Source organism: Crocodylus siamensis, chromosome 1, assembly GCF_052110815.1.
Source record: "Crocodylus siamensis isolate JL-2025a chromosome 1, ASM5211081v1, whole genome shotgun sequence".
NCBI classification, from domain to species: Eukaryota; Metazoa; Chordata; order Crocodylia; family Crocodylidae; genus Crocodylus; species Crocodylus siamensis.
This window is the reverse complement of record NC_143395.1, coordinates 399,994,815-400,015,155: the sequence shown is the minus strand read 5'-3', so window position 1 is coordinate 400,015,155 and position 20,341 is coordinate 399,994,815. Positions and strand designations below refer to the sequence as shown.

The 20,341-nt window shown below is 46.0% G+C and overlaps 1 protein-coding gene across 1 annotated transcript in view; it reads left to right on the top strand.

Annotated features, from left to right (window-relative positions):
• Window positions 1–20,341, top strand: part of PIWIL4 (piwi like RNA-mediated gene silencing 4) — a 64,972-nt gene that overhangs the window by 10,827 nt on the left and 33,804 nt on the right. The window contains exons 7-10 of the mRNA XM_090030500.1: window positions 33–230; window positions 3,002–3,113; window positions 5,388–5,511; window positions 14,287–14,404. Of these exons, the coding sequence (XP_089886626.1) occupies window positions 33–230; window positions 3,002–3,113; window positions 5,388–5,511; window positions 14,287–14,404 (552 nt within the window). The remainder of the gene's footprint in view (window positions 1–32; window positions 231–3,001; window positions 3,114–5,387; window positions 5,512–14,286; window positions 14,405–20,341) is intronic.

Genomic DNA, 20,341 nt, shown 5'->3' with positions numbered 1-20,341 from the left:
CATTGAAAACATTTTTCTTTGTATTCCCTAAGGCTGACTCTTTGGCCAGGATTTGCCATTTCCATTTCACAGTTTGAGAGCAGAGTGATGTTGAGTGTTGATGTGAGCCATAAAGTCCTTTGCAATGACACTGTTTTGGAGTTCATGACTGACCTGTATACAAGGTGTGACAGAGCAGGCTTCACCGAAATGTGTGAAAAGGAGCTAATTGGGCTCATTGTCTTGACCAGGTAAAGACGTTGCCTTTTACTTTGCTGTGATGTGGATTCATGCATTTTGTCACCTAGAACTTTTTAAATCTGGTGCCTTTAGAGCAGGGGTAGGCAGCGTTTTTTGGCCGGAGTGCCGAAAAAACCACAATGTCTACCTTGGAATGTGCTGGGGGGCCGGCATGCCAGAAAAAAAAATGAGGGCGGGGGTACGTGGCAGGATGCACGGCATATTAGTATATTTAATAATCAAAGATATTGCCTTTGTTGTTCTATATTCCTTTTGTGTTGAGCATGTTGCAATAAGAGAGAGAGAAAAGAAGACAAATAAGAGAAGAGAAAGAGAAAGGAGAGCAGAGAGAGAACCAGGCACATGCACATGCACAACAGAGAACCACATGCACAAACACAGAGAACCAAAACACACTCAGAACACACCTGCAACCAGACACGTGTGCACACAGAGGAAAACAAACACACAGAACCAGATGGTGGGCTTGGAGTGGGTGGGAGTCAGGCGGGCTCAGCTGCTGCCAGCCCCAAAGCCAGGGCTGCTCCCAGCAGGCGGCTGGGTGGCTGCAAGCCCTGCTGCAAGCAGACCAGGCTCCGTGATTGGCAGCAGCTACCCAGAGCCCGGGCCAGTTGTAGCCAGGAGGCTGCAAACATCTGCTCCGGACTCTGGCATCAGCTCCATACTGGTGGGTGCATGCACGCCTCAGAGCAGGTGGTGGAGATAGGGCCTGAGGCAGCACAGCCCTTTTGCTATCCGCTTTGAGGTGCATGTGCAGTCACTGTCAGCATGGAGCTGTGAAGCCTGGCACAGCTGTTGGCAGCCTGCTTGCTGTCTGCTGCAGCTGCCCAGAGCCCAGGCTGGCTGCACCAAGCTCCAGACCCCAGTCATCAGCTCTGTCCCAGCAGTGGGGGAGAGGCTGGGGTTGTGCTGCTTCAGGCCCCCCCCACCGTCTGCTCCGAGGTACATGTGCACCCACCGGCATGGAGCTAATGCCGGAGCAGATGTTTGCAGCCTCCTGTCTTACCGGGCTTTGGGTAGCTGCTGCCAACCACAGAGCCCAGTCTGCTTCCAGTTGGACTTGCAGACACCCAGCTTCCTGCTGGGAGCAGCTCAGGCTTTGTGGCTGACAGGAGCTGCCTAGAGCCCAGGCTGGCAGTGGTGTGCTGAGTAAAATAGCCTCCCGTGCCATGCTTGGCACATGTAGCAAGGGTTGCTGACTGCTGCTCTAGAGCATTTCTTAATTAAAAAGAAAGGGCCCATGTTACCAAAGGGCATAGCATTTTGTTACCAGTCACAAACTAAGCATACATGTGCCAGGAGGTGGGTAGATAGTAAATAACAGAGGTTTATAGGAAAAAAATGTCAGGAGCATGAGACCTTTCGTATATGTTGAGACATCTCATGGTAGACACCGAGCAGAAGTGTTGTATTGGCTACCTCTTAAAAGACTAGGTGGGGGAGAGCTGCTGCTACATGTGCACATACTGCCTCTCTGCAGAGGTTAGCAGAAAAGGAAGCACATCCGAATAAGTTCCTCTGGGAAATGACTCTAAAAGGAGTTGTTCTCTGCTAGCCTTTCTGACCTTTCAAGGGTTATTGAGGTTTTCTCCCTGCTCTCTGTGAGTTTCCTGGCTCTAGAAAAATGAGGTTAACTGTTATTTACCTGTGTGTGCATTTGGGCCCTGGGGCTTAGGGCAGAAACCCTCCTTTCCCCTCTCCCCACAAATAAAGCATAATCTGGATGCATGTGAGTCACTGATTTCTTTGAATTAAAGCTGTGTGCACCACAGAGTGACTTTTTTTTCTTTATTATTTTAACTTTTAAAAAAGTTTTCAGGTATGAGGGTTTGACTTACTGTCCCAACACTGTTTTGAAAGGAGAGGGAGGACACTGTTTAGTCTGTTTTCTCTTCCATTTGCAGAACCCCTTCTTCCTGGCCAGGAAGAGGAGGTGAAATGAGAGAGATGAACTGTCCTCTTGAACGTGATTGTTTCAGAACTTGGGTATTGGTCCTACAGGCTTGTACATGTAGTTGGGTTTTGTGGATTTTGAGCAATCACAGTGATATCAATTCATACATAGAAGCAAGGTTTGTTAGATGATGTATTTTATGAAACCAACTGTATAGTTGGGTGAGATGTTAGACATGCTTTGGGGTGAAAAAATGTCCTTCTGCAGGTCTGAGAGAAACAGGTAACAGCCTAGGATAAACAGTAGCTAAAACAATGACTTTTGTTTAACTCTGTTATGTAACTAAAAATAGTTGCTTAAAGAAAGAGAAAAGAGCAATAACTATGTGGTGAAAGAAAAGTTATCAGAAATAACAAAAACACTGATCCAAATAGATTGCTTAAGACTAGCACATGTATAAGTCTTGGCTGGTTTGGTAATTTCGTTTTTTTAAACTCACAGTTTGTTGTCAGTAAAGTGATTACCGCAATAGTAAAGTAAATATGTGCTTATTTGTACATCTCGTTAAGTGTATATACATATTATGAAGTTATTGGCAGTTGTATTTTATAAGACTTAGTTTTGTGAGTTTTATGTTCTGTGTTTGAATAAAGGTGTTACCTTCCATATTTCCCCAGAAAATAAATCTTACATCACACAAAGCAGCTAAGCAATAGCCTGCTGATGAAATTCAGTATTTTATTCTAAACCTTCTTTTTTTTTTTAAACCAAATGGGCAAGTTTTTATGGTATTCCTAGGGCTAGAATTGTTTGTATCACACGTAAGCAAGAACATATAGTTCCCTCTCAAGTTCTGCATTTTTCCAGGTATAACAACAAAACCTACCGTATTGATGATATCAATTGGTCTGTGAAGCCAACTGACACTTTTCCAAAACGAGATGGCACTGACATCTCTTATGTTGATTATTATAAACAGGTGAGTAATGAAAGCCATTACCGAATAATAATAATAAAACAAAGAAAATTCTATATTACTGGTTTCTGAATGCACTGCTGCTATCAGCATGAGTAAATTTTCTTATGTTAAGAATGAATGTGCATGACGGGATCTTAAGTAGAAAAAAGGAAATATTGCTAGTTCCATGATGTATATTAGCATTACAGTATTAATATTTAAGATTACTTTTAAAATAGATTTTTGGTAACTTTTTGCTATGTTCCAGTTTTAAATAATGTTATTAGAAGTGCAGGATAAAAACCTAGCTCTGGAATCCCAGATATACCAGACCCCACTCTGTGTCCTTTCCTGAATGACCAGGTCACTCTCTATGACCAAGTCACTAAAAACTTAGATGCAGGAGTTGAAGTAGATGTAATCTACTTGGACTTTAAGAAGGTCTTCGACATAGTAAATTGAATGGCTGTGCCATAGATGATTTACATAGTCATGTGGGTGGCAAATTGGCTTAAGGGTTGTACCCAGGGAGTGGTGGTGGATGGGTCGGTATTGACCTGGAAAAATGTGGGCAGCGGGGTCCCCCAAGGCTCAGTTCTCGGGTCGGTGCTGTTCACTGTGTTCATCAGCAACCTGGATGAGGGCGTAGAAAGCGCTCTGTCCAAATTTGCAGATGACACCAAACTATGGGGCGAAGGAAACACACTGATGGGAAGAAACTGAATCCAGGCAGACCTGGACAGGTTAGAGAAGTGGGCAGAGAACAACAGGGTGCAGTTCAGTAAAGACAAGTGCAAGGTGCTGCACCTAGGGAGAGGGAATCATCAGCACACCTATAGGCTGGGGGATGACCTCAGCAGCACAGCGGCAGAAAGAGATCTCAGAGTCATTGTCAATTCCAAGATGAATGTGAGTCATCAGTGTGATGAAGCAATTAACAGAGCTAACTGTACTTTGTCATGCATTAGTAGGTGCATCATGAATAGGTCCAGGGAGGTGATGCTTCCCCTCTATGCGGTACTGGTCAGGCTGCAACTAAAGTACTGCATTCAATCCTGGGCACCACAATTCAAAACAGATGTGGACAACCAGCCTCCAGTGGCAGTCTATTCCAAACCTTGGGGGCTCAGACAGTAAAGAAGTTCTTATGTTCAGTCTGAAACGGTCCTGGAAGAGTTTGTGACTGTTCGACCTTGTCATCTCTTTGGGCACTCTGGTGAACAGACGTTCCCCCAGATCCTGGTGAACACCCCTGATAATTTTGTAGGTGGCCACCAGATCACCCCTGAACCTGCACTTTTCCAGGCTGAAGAGTCCCGTAGCTCTCAGCCTTTCATCATAAGGTCTGTTTTCCTGACCTCTGATCATGTGCGAGCTCTCTTCTGCACTCTCTCAAGCTTCTCCACATCCCTTTTGAATTGCGGAGCCCAAAACTGGACGCAGTACTCCAGCTGTGGCCTCATCAAGGCCGAATACAACAGGGGAATGACGTCTTGGGATTTGCTTGAGAAAATCTTGTGGCACTATACAAATTCATGGGGGCGGGGTGCAGCAGGGAATAGGAGATGCTCTGTTTACCAGGGTACCCCTTGGAATAACCAGGAACAACGGCCACAAGCTGATAGAGTAGATTTAGGTTGGACATCAGGAGGAACTTTTTCAAAGTAAGTGTTTCCAGAATCTGGAACAGGCTCCCAAGGGTGGTGGTGCTCTCCCCTACCTCGGGGATCTTCAAGAAGATACTAGACAAGCACCTGGCTGGGGTTGCATGATCCGAGCACTTTTTCCTGCCACGGGCAGGGGGTCAGGCTCGATGATGCATTGAAGTCCCTTCCGACCCTAGCATCTATGAATTTTGGGGGAGCCTTAGGCACCTTTTGAAATATGGAATCATATCAGGGCTCTGCTAAGCTATGCTGAGCTGACTATGGCTCCTAGGGTATAATCGCTGGCCAGGGATAATTGGAAAAATATCATTTTAGGCCCAGCATGCTCTCTGCTCTTGGAAAGCCAGGAATTGCTAGTGTAGAAAAGTCTGTCAGCTCTGTTACAGAGAAATCTGTCTGTATGAAAAAAGTCCCCATTTGGTTAGGGAAGGCAGCCTTCCATTCCCTTTGTACCACAGGAGGGACGCTATTTTATATAATTTTTGTTGACAAAGTGAATTGGGTTTTATTGTACAGCTCCAAATACAGACTTTGGAATTGCTTGCAATTTGTGAGCTGATTTGACTAGTTATTGGAACACAATACAGTTGCTCCTGATTATCTTGTTCTCTTCCTCTTCCATTCACAGCAGTATGAAGTTGTCCTGAGGGATCTAAATCAGCCAGTGCTTGTTAGCCGGCTGAAAAATAAACAGAAAGATAGCATTGAGCCTCGTATCGTCCACCTGATCCCCGAGCTGTGCTATCTAACAGGTAAACGGCATGTAATTTATAAATCATATACAATCCAACAGCCAACTGAAGTTGTCTGACAGCAAGAGAGGACAAGGAACACTATAGAGGAGTGTTTAATGAGCAAAATGCCAGCCTATTGAGCTGACTCAGTGTAAAGGAGTGTGCACATGTTTGTATAAAGGTGTGCATTTAAATAATGGCATCACTCTAGTAATGGATTTATTTCTAGCTTATAAAAGGTAGGAAAATCCTTGTAGGTCTGTAAATTATGCACCTTACTCTGTCATTTAATTAGTTGCTTTTCTTTGATAGTGTCGTTGAAAAATATAAAACTGTTTTGTGTAATACCAAATGCTTTCCAATTTAATAAATCTTCCATCCCACTTTCCCATATGATCTGCATGAGGAAAAAAAAAAAGGCATTTAAATTAGGATGGAAACCAGATGCTGTGTGAAGAGTGCTGCAATAGGTGATAGAACAGTAATTCAGAGTCTCTTGTCTTTTCCATTATACCCTGGATACTTGATCTCTTTGGAAACTAGAAAAAAAATATACTGGAGGGTTGCAGAAATGCAAAAAAAGTCACCCAAGAAAATAATAGATGAATGGTTCACAGTTTGTACCGTGTATAGACATTTACACCTGGGTAAAGTAAGTTTAAAACATTAGGGTAGCAAACTGTAAAATATTGGTAGCTATCTGTTTGGTACCTACTGATGACCACTTCGTCCAAGTGTGACTGACTTGACAAGATAGTTGCCAGTTTTTACAACTGTTCAGTTCCATTGAGTTAAGTTGTGTTGCACCAGTAAAAATGCATAAAAGATCCTGGTGGTCACCCCGATAAACTTATAGGTGGCCATCAGATCACCCCTGAGCCTGCGCTTTTCCAGGCTAAAGAGTCCCATGTCTCTCAGCCTATCATCGTAAGATCTGTTTTCCTGACCTCTGATCATGCGCGTGGCTCTCCTCTGGACTTTCTCAAGCTTCTCCACATCCTTTTTGAATTGTGGAGCCCAAAACTGGACGCAGTACTCCAGCTGCGGCCTCACCAAGGCCGAGTACAAGGGGAGAATGACGTCCCGGGATTTGCTCAAGAAGCATCTATGGATGCAAGCCAGCGTTTTGGTCGCTTTATTAGCCGCAGCATCGCATTGGAGGCTCATGTTCATCTTGTGGTCAATGGTGACCCCCAAGTCTCTTTCTTCTGTAGTGCTATCCAACGTAGCACTGGTGAGCCTATAAGGATGCTGCAGGTTTTTCCTCCCAAGGTGGAGAACCTTGCATTTTTCAGTGTTAAACACCATGAGGTTCTCGTCTGCCCATTTGCTGAGCTTGTCCAGGTCAGCCTGGATCACCCGCCTATCTTCTGGCGTGGATGCTTTGCCCCAAAGTTTGGTGTCATCGGCGAACTTGGCCAGTCTGCTCCTGACTCCAATGTCCACATCATTAATGAAGATATTGAACAGTATGGGTCCCAGGACAGAGCCTTGAGGGACCCCACTGGTCACAGGGTACCACAATGAGTGACTGCCATCAATCACAACCCTCTGGGTCCGACCACGAAGCCAATTTCCCAGCCAGCGGATCGTGGTGGAGCCAAGGCCACAACTGGGCAGTTTTGCCAAGAGGTGATCATGGGATACCAGATCAAAAGCTTTTTTGAAGTCAAGATATATGACATCAATCTCATCTCCCTCGTCCAGGTGATAGGTCACCTGGTCATAGAAGGAAATGAGATTGGTCAAACAAGACCTACCCGCAACAGACCCGTGCTGGCTATCCCTTAGGATGTTAGCCTGGGCCAGTCGATCAAGGATGGCCTCCTTAATAAACTTTTCTAAGATCTTCCCCAGGATAGAAGTCAGGCTAATGGGCCTGTAGTTAGCCGGATCCACTCTCCTCCCTTTCTTGAAGATCGGCACCACATTGGCCTTCTTCCAGCCTTCGGGCACTACACCAGAGCACCAGGAGTTTTCAAAGATCTGTGTCAGGGGCTGGGCTATGACACTCGCCAGCTCCTTGAGTACCCTGGGGTGCAGGTTGTCAGGGCCGGCTGACTTGAAGGTATCCAGCTTCTCAAGGTGTTCCTTCACGAGGTCAGCATTTATGGAGGGTAGGGGATCCCCACCACCCGGATCTCCCTGTCCCATAGCAGGCATGGGCGTCCTGTGGGACTGATGAAAGACTGACGCAAAGTACCTATTTAATAGGTTGGCTTTTTCCTGGGCGTCAGTTGCCCCATCTGGTTTAGCAGGGGTCCAACGTTGGCCTTGCTTTTCCTCCAGCTCCCCACATATCTGAAAAAGGACTTTTTGTTGTCCTTGATGCCTGAAGCTAGTTGGAGTTCAGTTGCAGCCTTGGCTTTCCTGGTTTGCTCCCTGCAGGACTGGACCAGCGCAGAATAATCCTCCTTGGAGGTGAATCCCGTCCTCCATCCTTTGTAGGCTTTCCTTTTTAGCCGCAGGAGGTCCGCTAGGTCCCTAGAGAGCCAGGAAGGCTGCTGTGCCTTCTTGCTGCCTTTCCTCTGTGTTGGAATAGATTTGGCTTGTGCATTGAGGATCGCTTCCTTGAGAAGCAACCACTCTCCTTGAACTCCCATCTCCCTGGGGTCATGGTCCCTAAGGGCCTGACAGACAAGCCTCTTGAGCTTGTCAGAGTTGGCTTTTCTGAAGTCAAGGACTTCTGTGTTGCTGACTGACTTGCCAGCTTTACGGCGGATGGTGAAGGTGATAAGCTCGTGGTATCTGTGAGTTGCAGTGAGACCCCTCAGAGCTAACAGGTTGGGATGGAAGGAAACCAAGCTATCTTCTTCCGTCAGATTGAGGGAGGGGAGGGACATGAGCAGCTAACAGCAGAGTTTCCATGGGACCTTTGTCCAGGTTATTGAATATCTTTGGGTCTTTCATGATTTTTAAGAGTGCAGGGTTGGGGTTTTTTAATTCTTGAGTTCTCTGTTCCGTGTGTGGCTTTGATCTACTGTTTGGTCTTGATCGAGGGAGTTTACTAGAAATTCTTAATTGGGAAGTAGGGTTTGTCTTGACCTAAAACATCTGTTAATGAACCACTGAACTACAAGCAGTGGCATTTCTGTGGGAGTTTGAAAGAATTTGGGATCTTTATTGGATGAATGCTGTTTAACAGGGATGAGAGTCATCAGTTAGTGACAAAGTCCGGACACTAGGGCTGTGTGAAGTTTTGGCAGCCAATTCAGTTCAGAGAAGATTTGGCCCAATTCGGCGGCCAAATCTCTGAATCCGAATCAAAATGGGAGACCAATTGAAAGCACCGAATCAAATTGGAAGCCTCTGAATCAATTCAGAAAAGATTCGGCCCGATTCAGTGATTCAGCCATAGGCTAAACAGGCAGCAATCCTTGAGGATGCTGGACACAGCTGCCTCCAGCTGATAAATCTGTTGTGGTGGGTGGGGGAGGGAAGGAAGGGGTGCTGGGGGGCAGATCAACACCCCCACAGCAAGGGAGGGATTGGGGCAGGGGCTGGGACAAGCTGGCCAGCTGGGGAAAGGGGGCACAGGACTCGGGGAGGGGAGCTCCTGCCACTGCTTGCTGCCAGTCTGGGAGGGCATGGAAGCGGGTATGTGCCCCCAGGTCTGTGCGGGTCAGGCTGGGCTGGGCTGCGCCCTGGAAGGCTAGCCCCAGCTGCCTGCTGCCAGGCTGCGCTCTGCGGGGCGGGTGGAGCAGGGCTGTGCTGCAGCCTGGAGCGCAGCCCTGGCTGCGCCCACCCTGCAGAGTGCAGTGGAGTGGGGGTGATGGGGGGGTTGCAGCCACCCTAACGTCCCATAGCTCCTGCCGCTAGGCCTGGCCCAATCCAGGTGCACGCGCCCTCTCCCACGCCCTGCTGCTGCTCGCCCAGCTGGGGCGAAGCCGTGGCTTGCCCAGGAGGCACGGGTATGCTGGGTGAGTGGCAGGAGGGCAAAGCGCCTTCCACTGCCTGTCCGGAGTGCAACCCCACCCCGCACAGATCTGGAGGCACACGCCCACTCCCGTGCCCTCCGAGAACAGCGGTGCACGGTCGTGGGAGCCCCCCTCCCTGAATCCCACGTCCAGGGGGTGGGAGTGGTGAATCAGGGCGACTGCTTCAGGCCCCGCAGACAGTCCCGTACAGGCCCTGCCGCAGTCGCCGCATGCCGCCACTGCCAGGCGCCGCCAGCTCTGCTGCTGCTGCGCACTGCCGGCTCCAGCTGCTCCTCCGGCTGCTTGCCACCTTTTCCCCCCCGCCCTCCAGCCCTGCACACCCCTACAGATGACTCTGCCCGTGCCCCCCCAGCCCATATCCCTCCCTCACTGTGGGGGGTTGATCTCCCCCTCCACGTCCCTTCCTTCCCCCCTTCCTCCCCCCTCCACCTACCACACCAGACTTACCAGCTAGAGGCAGCCAGCTGTGTCCAGCGTGGTGAGGACTGCCACCTGTTTAGTCTATGGCCAAATCTCTGAAGTGGCGCCAAATCTTCGGATCTAATTCGTCTGAATTGAATTGGGATGGTTATTCGAATCACTGAATCGAGTCACTGTCTGTCCAAACTGACCGAGTCCAAAGCAAATACTTGCTGCTTCACGCAGGCCTACTGACCATTGCAAGAAGAGATAAGACTTTTGAGATCAGTTGGAGAGACTCCTTTGGCTTACATCTGCATTTATACTGGTGGCAATTTACCAGGCACCTTTCCACGGATCCTGGATAACTTGGGGAACAGGCAAATAAGATAGAGAGGAGTATGCAAATTAATCTCTTGGAAATCCTTACTATTACCGAGAGAGAAAAGAAAGGAGGCAGAGCATGCTGGAGGTGAACATTTAGTTAAGTAGTATGAAGGGGGAAGGTCTTGGTTTTGTTAAAGTCGGAGCACCTGCTTGTTGTTCTGAAGGTGTCTGGCTAGTAGCTGAGTACCTGTATCCTCAGTGACTTTAAACAAATCATAAGGGAGAAAGGTGGTAGCTGATGGATCATGGTATAAACACCCCAATATGTAAAACAGCCCCCAAAGGTATCTCTAAGAGGCGTGGCCTGGCCCTAGACCAGGGAGCAGGCATCTCTGTTGAAGAAATCCAGCTGTGGGCATTTAGGATAATGAGGGACTATCCCACTAGTAGCTTAAAATCCCAGAGGAGAGAGCAGGGGGCATAAAAATGAGTGAAGGAGCAGTTTGCAGGCAGGAGGTGTACTGAGACTCAAATAAATTTGCTGCTACAAAGGGACCCCACAACTGTGCTGGGCCAGAGCCAAAGGGCCCTTCCTGCTGCCTGGAAAAGGCTAACTGAGTACAGAGGGAAAGTTTTATGGCTGACAATTTTGTGAAACATCAGAAACATGGAACATTCCGGCTCTGGATACTTAGATTTTATTTGCTTGTTGGCTTGCTTGGTGCAAGGACTATATTTTTGTATTTAAAGGACTAGTTGAAGAGCTCCTTAGGGAACAAAGGCAGCCTGCTAGGCAGCAGGCTCACACCATCCTGCATGCAGTATCACAGATAGCATGCATCCAAGCAAATAGGGCATATAAGGGACACATTTTTAATGGTGTACAGTATATGCAAATGCTAGTGATAAATAAGAGGACTTGAAGATGCTCTACAAAAGAACTATATTCATATTAATGAAAGTTGGTGAAAGTGGGTCATATGATTAGAAAAACAGCTGTCCATAAGTACTGAGATTTTTTTTATTGGCGATTGACACAAGATAGGCCTGGACTATGTTTTTGTTTTTTCAGTATAGTCATACGTTACTTGGCCCCCATTGTTCTTGTCTGTCATTTCAGAAAGAGAAACCTTAGATCAGTACAGTAACATCTCTCTTAATATAGGTCCTTGGAATTTTTATGAGGGTTTTGTGCATTTTCTTTGACCATTTTTGTCTGCATTTAACAATTATCTTCCCTTTTACTACACAGCTTCTTTAATTGCTTATGAATGTAGTTGCATGAACATGTTGCAGGGGGGAGGGTGAGTAGGCTTATAATGTAGATATTTAATCAAGAGAAACTTCTTGTTTCCCTTGCAGGATACGGACCTCTTATTTTAGTCTACTTACAAACTATTATACACTTAAAACAACATTTTATAGAGCTTGCAGAGCCAGCATGCAAAACTGCTGTGAAAAATCATGAAACAAACAGTATAAATCTTTTTGCTAAAGAAATACCTGATTATGTTGCATATGAGGTAGTGCTTAGAAATAAGCATTTCCTTGCTTCTCTGTTGTTCCTTTTATGGTGTGCCTGTCTACTGTGACTTAGTCTAAACCTGGGATGAATCCAGTGAATACAAATTTATCAGAGCATATTTTTGGCTCCTTGTTAGTATTGGAGTAGATTAGAATATAATTCTGACCCAGTGTAACATTCAGAAATAGGCAGCAGCAGGAAATATGGTATAAACATTTATGCTTCTTGGATTGATACTTATTTTTGAAGCAAATCGAAAACTTTGGATCACCTGGATCATTTTGATTCAGTTACACCAGATTAAGCTGAGTGGACTCCTCAGCAGAGAATCTAAAATTGAGAAGGAGCCACACTAAGATGTTGGCCAGTGCTGTGACAATTTGGTGTGCTGAGAGAGGTGTGATTGCTCGTATACATTAAAGGTACATAAATTGATGTCAGTAAGGGTGTCTGTGGCACACTCTGAAAACACTCAAGGGGGCACAATACCTGGCAGTCTTAATGTAAATCTGAAGGAGGAAAAGGTCCCTATTTCAGTAATCTGTGATTCAGGCATTGTGGTGGAAGGAGATCCAATGGCTATTATCAACCTAGACACTTGAGAGCGTTTTTTGGCCATGGCTTTAAGATGTGGCCGAAGAAAGGCCAGTGTATTTCCAAGACTGGTAGTGGATGTCACCATTTAGTTCCCCAACGGCCAAGAGATTCACAGAATAACAATTCTCTACACCTGAGTTTAGATTCCTCACCTTTCGTTTGTATTCAGTGCCCACAGACTTCCAATAAGTTAGTCTGTAGGTCATGCCCAGGACTAGGCAGATTGTACCATGGCATGCTGGGTTTTGTCTATCAAAGGAAAGGATTGGCCTTCATTATTTTATAGGGAATTTCTTTTGTTTTGTGTGTATTTTGTGTGTGCAATTACAGTTGTAGCTACTGCTTCTGACTGAATTGCATGCCTAGTACATAGCAGAATCTAAGTATTTTTGTCAACTTTCCTTTCCACAAACCCAGCCCACTCATTTATCTTATTCTACGCTTACATCCTTTAAACTAGAAGGGTTTGGGAGATGGGGGTTGTCATTTCCTATTCATTTGTACAGTGCCTTGCATAAAGAAGTCCAACCAGGATGCGGCTTTTATCTATCTATCTATCTATCTATTGGGGCTGTGCGAAATTTTGCCAACTTTTTCAATTTGACACTGTTTCAACTCATTTTGAGCTCGAAAGAGTGAAATCAATTTGAAATTAAGGGTTTTAAAACAGCCTCGAAACAAAATGAGGCTAGTTGCAATGTTTTGAAGCGTTTCGAGTTTTGAAGTCAGCAGCGAGGTGGTGAGAGACAGGGGAGAACCAGGGCTGCGCTCCCAGCAACAGCTGGGAGCGCAGCCCTGGCTCTCCCCAACTCCCACTGTCAGGCTGCGGGAAGCTGATAACAGCTCAGGGAAAGGGAACTGAGCCTGGGCTCAGTTTCTCCCCCTGGCACTGCGATCTTGTAGGGAGTCAGCCCAGCTGACTTTCTGCCCCTGCCTGATCACAGCGCCAGGGATGGAGTATCAGCCCAGCTGGGCTGACTCCCTTCCCCCAGCCCCATCGAGTAAAAACTCAAAACAGTGTCAAAACAGCCTCACTGTTTCAACAAAGCAAAACAGAGCGGCTGTTTCGAATTAAAATGAAATTGGAAGCGGAACACTGTTCCATGGAAACCTTGAAACTGAAGACGAAACGGAACAGTGTTGTTTCGCACAATCTGCCTGCCTGCATGCCTGCCCGTCTGTCACATTTAGATACCAGGATGATCATAACTACTCGAGATCAGTGCCTTTTCTGGAATATTTTTGTTTAAGAAGTTGTGGAAAGACGTTGTCATTGATTCCCCAGGGAAGCATTTGCTTGCGACCCACGGCTTCATACAGTTTTTTTGAATGTTACTTGAAGTCAGCTCAGGCATTATTTCTAGAGTAGCTGACCCCTGGACTCCTTGGAATTTAAGATGTGGCTTTGTGTTCTCTGACCTCCCCAGGGAGCTACCTTCTGCCTTGGCTCCTAGAGAGTCTGCAATAAAGCATATTGCTTCATAAAACAAAACCAACTTTTATTGGTCAATAGCAATACATCAAGCAGAGTTCTTTGGTCACAAGGTCTAGGCCAACTCCGAGAGAGTCCCTGTCAGGTAAATATTGCCTCCCTCTTTCCCCATACTATTCTGTCTCAAGACCGTACTCTCCTTGTCTTGCATTTTTTCTCTATCCTCCTTTTCAAGCCTGTCTCTTAGCACTGAATCTTTGAAGTCCCTTTTTGGCATGAAAAAAGCCTCAAGATGTTAGGGCTAAAATCTATTTGGGCTATGGTGTGTCAGCATATGTAAATTGGTCTGTTCTTTTGGCCTAGTCCCCCTTAGCGGAGCACTTCAGTAGATCCTCAGAAAACTCTTTTAACCTATACTTTTCTATGTGCAGTTTTTCTATGTGCTATTCAGGAAAACTCAGGCATGCAACATTATTATTATTATAAACGCATTTAACCCCAAAATACTGTATGCAGTACCATAATCTATCACAGACATTCTGTTTTTTATATTTTGCCTTTGCTTTCATTGGTAGGTTTGACCAGTCAGGCAAGGGCTGACTATCGACTGATGAAGGATCTGGTTCAGGAAACTCGCTTGAATCCTGAGCGTAGGCAGCAGAGGTTGTCAAGACTCACTGACAACATTCAGAGGTAATATAATGTAAAAACTAAAGTTAATGTAAAAATAAACCCCCAACAGCTACCTTCCTGCCTCTAAGATGGAAATCAGATTTCTGCCTGAGCTCCTAAGTAAAGTGAGTTCTGGGATGATGTGATCTGCTGACAATTCGTGGTCTTTTATGCCTTACTAGACAGTCAGGCACCATCTCATTCTATACAAATGCAGAAGAGGAAGAAAAGATTATTGAAAAACCTGAGCACTCCAGAAAAAGAAAATCTTGCAAAACATTCTGGTCCAATTTGCACAAGACACAAAACCAGGAGGAGTCGCAATTACTTTGGGTGACACGATTAAAATTCACAGGGATCATGAAAAAGTGGAGAACTGGGCAATAGACAGCAAAATGCAGATCAACAAAGATGATGGTAAGGTTCCACACATGGGCATTTGACTCTTTTTCCTGAAGTACTTAATGGGAGATAACTGACTTGGATCTTCTGAGGGTCATGGTGGATCACAAAGGCAACAGGAATTATCCCTGTGTTTGTGTCAGAAATGCATATTTAGACTGCATTGACAGAAGCATTGTATGCAAAACTTAGGAGGTCATAGTACAATTTTACTCAGTGTTGGTTAGTTTGGAGTATTAGTTCATTTAGTGTAATTCTGAGCACCATATTTTAAGAAGGATGTTGAGAAACTGGAGAGGATCCAGAGGTGAGTGATAAAGATAAACATAGGGTCACCCTATGAGAAGTTGTAGGAAGTAGGTGTATTTAGTGTGAAGATAAGGAGTTTAAAGGGAAACATGTTAGCTGTTTTTGAATATTTGAAATGTTGCTGTAAGGAAGAGTGACAAAAATTATTGTCCTTTGCCACAGAAGGCAAGACAAGAGGCAGTGGGTTTAAACAACAGCAAAAACAGAATTAAGTTGGAAAAATTTCCCATCAGAACAGCAGAGTAATGGGACAAGCTGCCCAGAGAGGTTGTGGCATCTCCTCCTTCACTGGATGTTTTTAAAAAGAGTTTGGATACAAATTTTTCTGGAATGGAAGCATATCCTTTCTCTGGGGGTTTGGGGATGGGGAGTGAGAGGGAATGGGTTTAGTTAGATGATCCCTGTCTTCTAACTGTAACTCTTCAGTTCTGTGGTTCATGAATCATACAGTAGCCTGGTTTCAAGCTTACCGAGAACTATTTTGGGACACAGCTAAAATATAGGTTGTTCTTTTCTCTGCCATTTGTCATAGCATGTTGAAGGTGTGCCAGGGACAATCTTTTGCAAATTAGGGCCCATGACATAGTTGGTTTTTTTATTTTTGAGGGATTTTTACCCTGTACATACTGTAAAGGGACCAAAAACAAGAGAATGCATCATTAAGAGTGCCTTCTGGAGAAGTTTGATCAGTAGCTGAGCAGCTATAACAGCCATAAACTTTTAGTAGCACATTAGCTCAGTTTTATAGCACTGCCAGTTTTTCAGTTGAAGGCTCAGTATTGCAGCTATGGAAGTCAATGGCTGAGTTGACACTGATTACCATTAATGAGCATCATAGAAACTATCATATTCAGATCAGTATGTGGGGGTATTGTGTGTAACTTAAGCACTGTTTAACTATTTTTCTTTTAAATTGATAAATGAGTGTGTGTGTGCGCATGCACATACATGTGAGTTTGTGTATGTATGTATATATACATATGAGATGCATACATACACACGTATGTATGTCTCATGTATATATATGGGATACATATAGGTAGAATATAGGTTTTCAAATATTTTATTCAAATTATGTATGTATGTCTGTATAGATCTCCTGTTTGGAAATAGAAGGGGGTGAAATAATGATAATGCTATTTACATCACTGAACAGTTCCCCCATGCAGCTATGCTAAGCTTTGAGATGAATTGATGAAAGCAGTATATGTCACCTCTCGTGCCTTATTGCTAGGACAAAGCATACAGAAATTTATGTGGGTATTGCAAAACTTCTGTTTTATTGTAAGACAAGATTTCATAAGATCTAACATTTTTCATACAGTAGAAATTATTTTTAATCATTTTTATTCTTAAATGTCTCTACTGGACTCAGTACTTAGGTTTATATTTTGCCAATATTGATTAGCATCAACAAGAGGGGAAATAGGCATAACAGCAGCAGTGAAGGTATGTCAGAGTGAAAATGTATTGAGAAGAAAAGTATAAGAGTTGTGTAGCTGAGGACAAGAATAGGGAGCTTTATGGCTATCAGAAAAATCAGGGGTTAAGAAGAGACAAATACAGGCTTTGGGCTTGAAACCATGTTACTGTATTTAAGACGAACACCACTTTCAATTCAGTGTTGGGTCCTTAACAATTGTGCACACCATGCACACATGTAAGTCGCACCATGACTTACAATATAATTAGACCCCTAGATGGAGTAATAGTACCATAATCCTTGTTTGTGGCGTTACTTACAGTGCACTAGCTGGTGAAGACTAGTTGATTTAAAATATTTTGTGACATTGACATTACCAAATACTCTAGATAACAATTCTAACCAGCTGTTATTTTTTCTTGTCTGAGAAATTAAAATAGACTAAGAAACACATTGTTTGAAATTCTAAGTTTGCTGTAGATCAAGGGTAGGCAATTATTTTGCTTGGCAAGCCACTTAAGTTTTGATGAGCTGTTGAGGGCTCTACACACACAATCTTTCAAAAGAAATCATTTAAAAAATTATAAAAAAAACAAATCATGTTCTAAAAAGCAGCTACTATAACACATTTTAATTTTATTTCAAAAAAATATTTTTTGTCCTTATTTATGTTTTTTGAGTAGTGTAGGTAGAGGCAATTCCATAATAGATCAAAACAAAGTCTTACTTTTGTATACAGATTTCCCTTGATTTATACAGGTTCCACATAGGCGAATTTGCTCTTATGCGTTCACCCTTTTTCTACCCCAAATTCCTTATATGCGAGGTAAATTCACTCGTATGCAATCAGCGCTCCACTTGTCTCCACTCGCCCCAGCCCCTGGGCTGTGCCGTGCCATGGTGCAGGGAGGTGGTGTCAGCTGGGGTGAGTGGGGAGAAGTGGAGCCCTGGGAGGTTTGGGGCATGGTGCAGCCCAGCGGCTACAGGCAGCTGGTGTTGGCTGCTCCTGCGATTGCTGCAGCAGGGGCTGACGTGATCAGGGAGAAGTGGAGGCCCTGGCCTGCAGCAAGCAGCAAGGCTGCAGGAAATGAGTGGGTGGGGGCCACGAGGCAGGGGGGTGCAGCTCTTGCTGCTACATGCCCTCTGGGAGGCTGCAGGCTGGAGGGCTGCGTTGGGCTCCTCCCAGGGGGCACAGGCTCCTGGATCTTTGTGTGGGATGACAGCAGGCTACCACTGCAGGCTGGGGCTTGCAGTGGCACTGGGCTGTCCCTGGCACTCGGCCCCCCGGCACAGCCCTTCCAGTGAATGTGTAGCAGCAAGAGCTGCGTCCCCACACCCACTCACAGTTCCCACTGCTTTGCTGCCTGCTGCAGCACTGGGAGCTGTGGACAGGCTGTACCGCACCCTTACCCCCCACCCCTTCCCTAATCCCAGCCTCACTCACTCCCTTCCCTCCCTCACAGCCATGGAAAGGTATCCCTATTTGTTGCATTATAAAGTGGGTTCGCTTTATGCAAATTCAGTTTATGCACTGTTTTCCAGGAACAAACGTACCACATAAATTGAGAGAAACCTGTATTGTGGAGGGGGGGGAGGGGTGTGGAATGTGTGTAGGCATGCAGTGTGTTTTTTCAGTGTGCACAGCTTCCCAATGGGAGGGATGCCCTTGCTGCTGCAGCCACCCAGGTGCTGCTTGGCTCCCCTCACCTCCAGTGGTTCCTCCTGCCCCTGCTGTGCTGCTCTAGGCAGGGAGAAAACTGCAGCCAGGCGGCTCCTGCCCCAGTATGCAGGGCTCCTGCTCCAGCTCCTGGCGATCTTCCACCCACTCAGCCCCCACAGGCGGCTGCTCATTGCACTGGATGGGCAGAATGGGTGAAAGGCACCCAGGAGCTAGTGCTGACATTGGTGTTGGAGCCTCACACGCTGGGGAAGGAGCTACCTGGCTACAGCTTCCCCCTGGCCCGGTGTGGTGCAGCACAGCAGGAAAAAGAGGAGGGACCATTGGAGCAGACCTGCTGAGAGAAGGAGCAGCCCCACTGGGAAGCTGTGTGCACTGGCTGGGGCTGGTGCTGGTGCTGTCAGTGAGCATGGGGCAGGTGCACAAGGGAGCACGCATGGCATGGGCTGCCCCTGGTGGGAATGGATGGGGCTCAGCCCCATGCGGAGTGCTGTGGGGGCACTGTGGGCTAGAGTCATAGTTTCATAGATTCTAGGGTCGGAAGGGACCTGAGTAGATCGAGTCCGACCCCCTGCCATGGCAGGAAAGAGTACTGGGGTCAAACGACCCCAGCAAGGTGTTCATCTAACCTCCTCTTAAAAACTCCCAGGGTAGGAGCCAGCACCACTTCTCTTGGAAGTTGGTTCCAGATCCTAGCCGGGCTGACAGTGAAGTAGCACCTCCTGATATCTAGCCTGAATCTACCCTCTGCCAGCTTGTGACCGTTATTCCTACTTACTCCTGGTGGTGCTCGGGGGAACAGGGACTCGCCCATTGCCTGCTGGTCCCCCCTGACTAGGTTGTAACAGACCACTAGATCCCCCTCAGCCTTCTCTTGTGGAGGCTGAACAGGTTCAGGTCCTGTAGCCTGTCCTCATAGGGCCTGCCCTGCTGTCCCAGATCATGTGAGCGGCCTCCTCTGGACCCTCTCCATGTTGTCCACATCCCTCTTGAAGCGCCCAGAATGCTGTCTGATAAATGCTATCTGTGTTCCAATTCCTTTACCCCTCTGGCTGCATTCTCATAGTCTCTTCCAAGATGCTGAGGGTAATATCAGGCAGTATCATTAGTGCCAACATGGATGAGCAGGAAGGGGACATGGTCAGAGGAGCTGAGTCTCAATGACCTCTCTACAAAATGTCCTGAATTTCAGCTATGGGCAAGCAGCACACCATATTTTCTCATATAATACATGCACCCTGTTTTTTTGGAAGGCAGAATGTATAGAAAACCGGTTTTCCACTGTCATACCAGAGAGCTGACTGAATGTAGTACCACGCTTGACCTCAGCAAACTTGTCTCTTCAGGCAAATTCTGTTGTGGAGACAGGGCAGTAAAAACAGGATGCAAGCAACTCTTAGCCGAATCAAGGGCACTCACCGCAACTCACAGCCCATCTAGTCCATGAGTTTGCAGTTTACTGCTTATATTACAGAAGTGCCACATTTTAAGGCATGACTTGATTGTAGTGGCTTTATAGACTGCATCTGGGATCCTTTCACTGGTAAGGAGGGGCAGCCACTGAACCCTTTTCACTGGTAGGAGGGGCAACCGTTTTCACAGCCGCTGCCAAATGGGCAACAGCTCTTGGCTGCTTAGCCAAAAGCTATTGCCAATTCAACACCAACACTGAAAGGATGAACACTGGACTCCACCTTTGCTGCTTGCTGGCCCAGAGTAGTAGCCATTACAGTTCAGCATCTTCATGCTTCTGTTCCTCTATGCTTCCATTACAGTGAAGAAAATTAGCTTCCCCACTATTTGAGGGCTGATTTTTAGGACAATAGTACATGTGGCATGCAAGTACATGTGGCATTTGCCCAAATCCAAGATGACCTTGAATTTAAAATAACTAACTTCTACACATGGAAAATGTATACGTTTGTTACAATTTTTCATGTATACAATCTGACTGTTGGAGGATTGTCTTAAATTCGTCCCCATTGCCAGTGTAGTGGGGAAAGCAATGATCGAGGGAGGCAGTGGGGAGGGCAGGCGGCTTGCCTTTTACCATCTGTCCCCCGCACTTATCCTTTCCTTGTGTTTTCCCCCATCTCTGCACCTTCACACCTTGGCTCTTTCCCTACCTGCCTTTCCCCATTTTCCC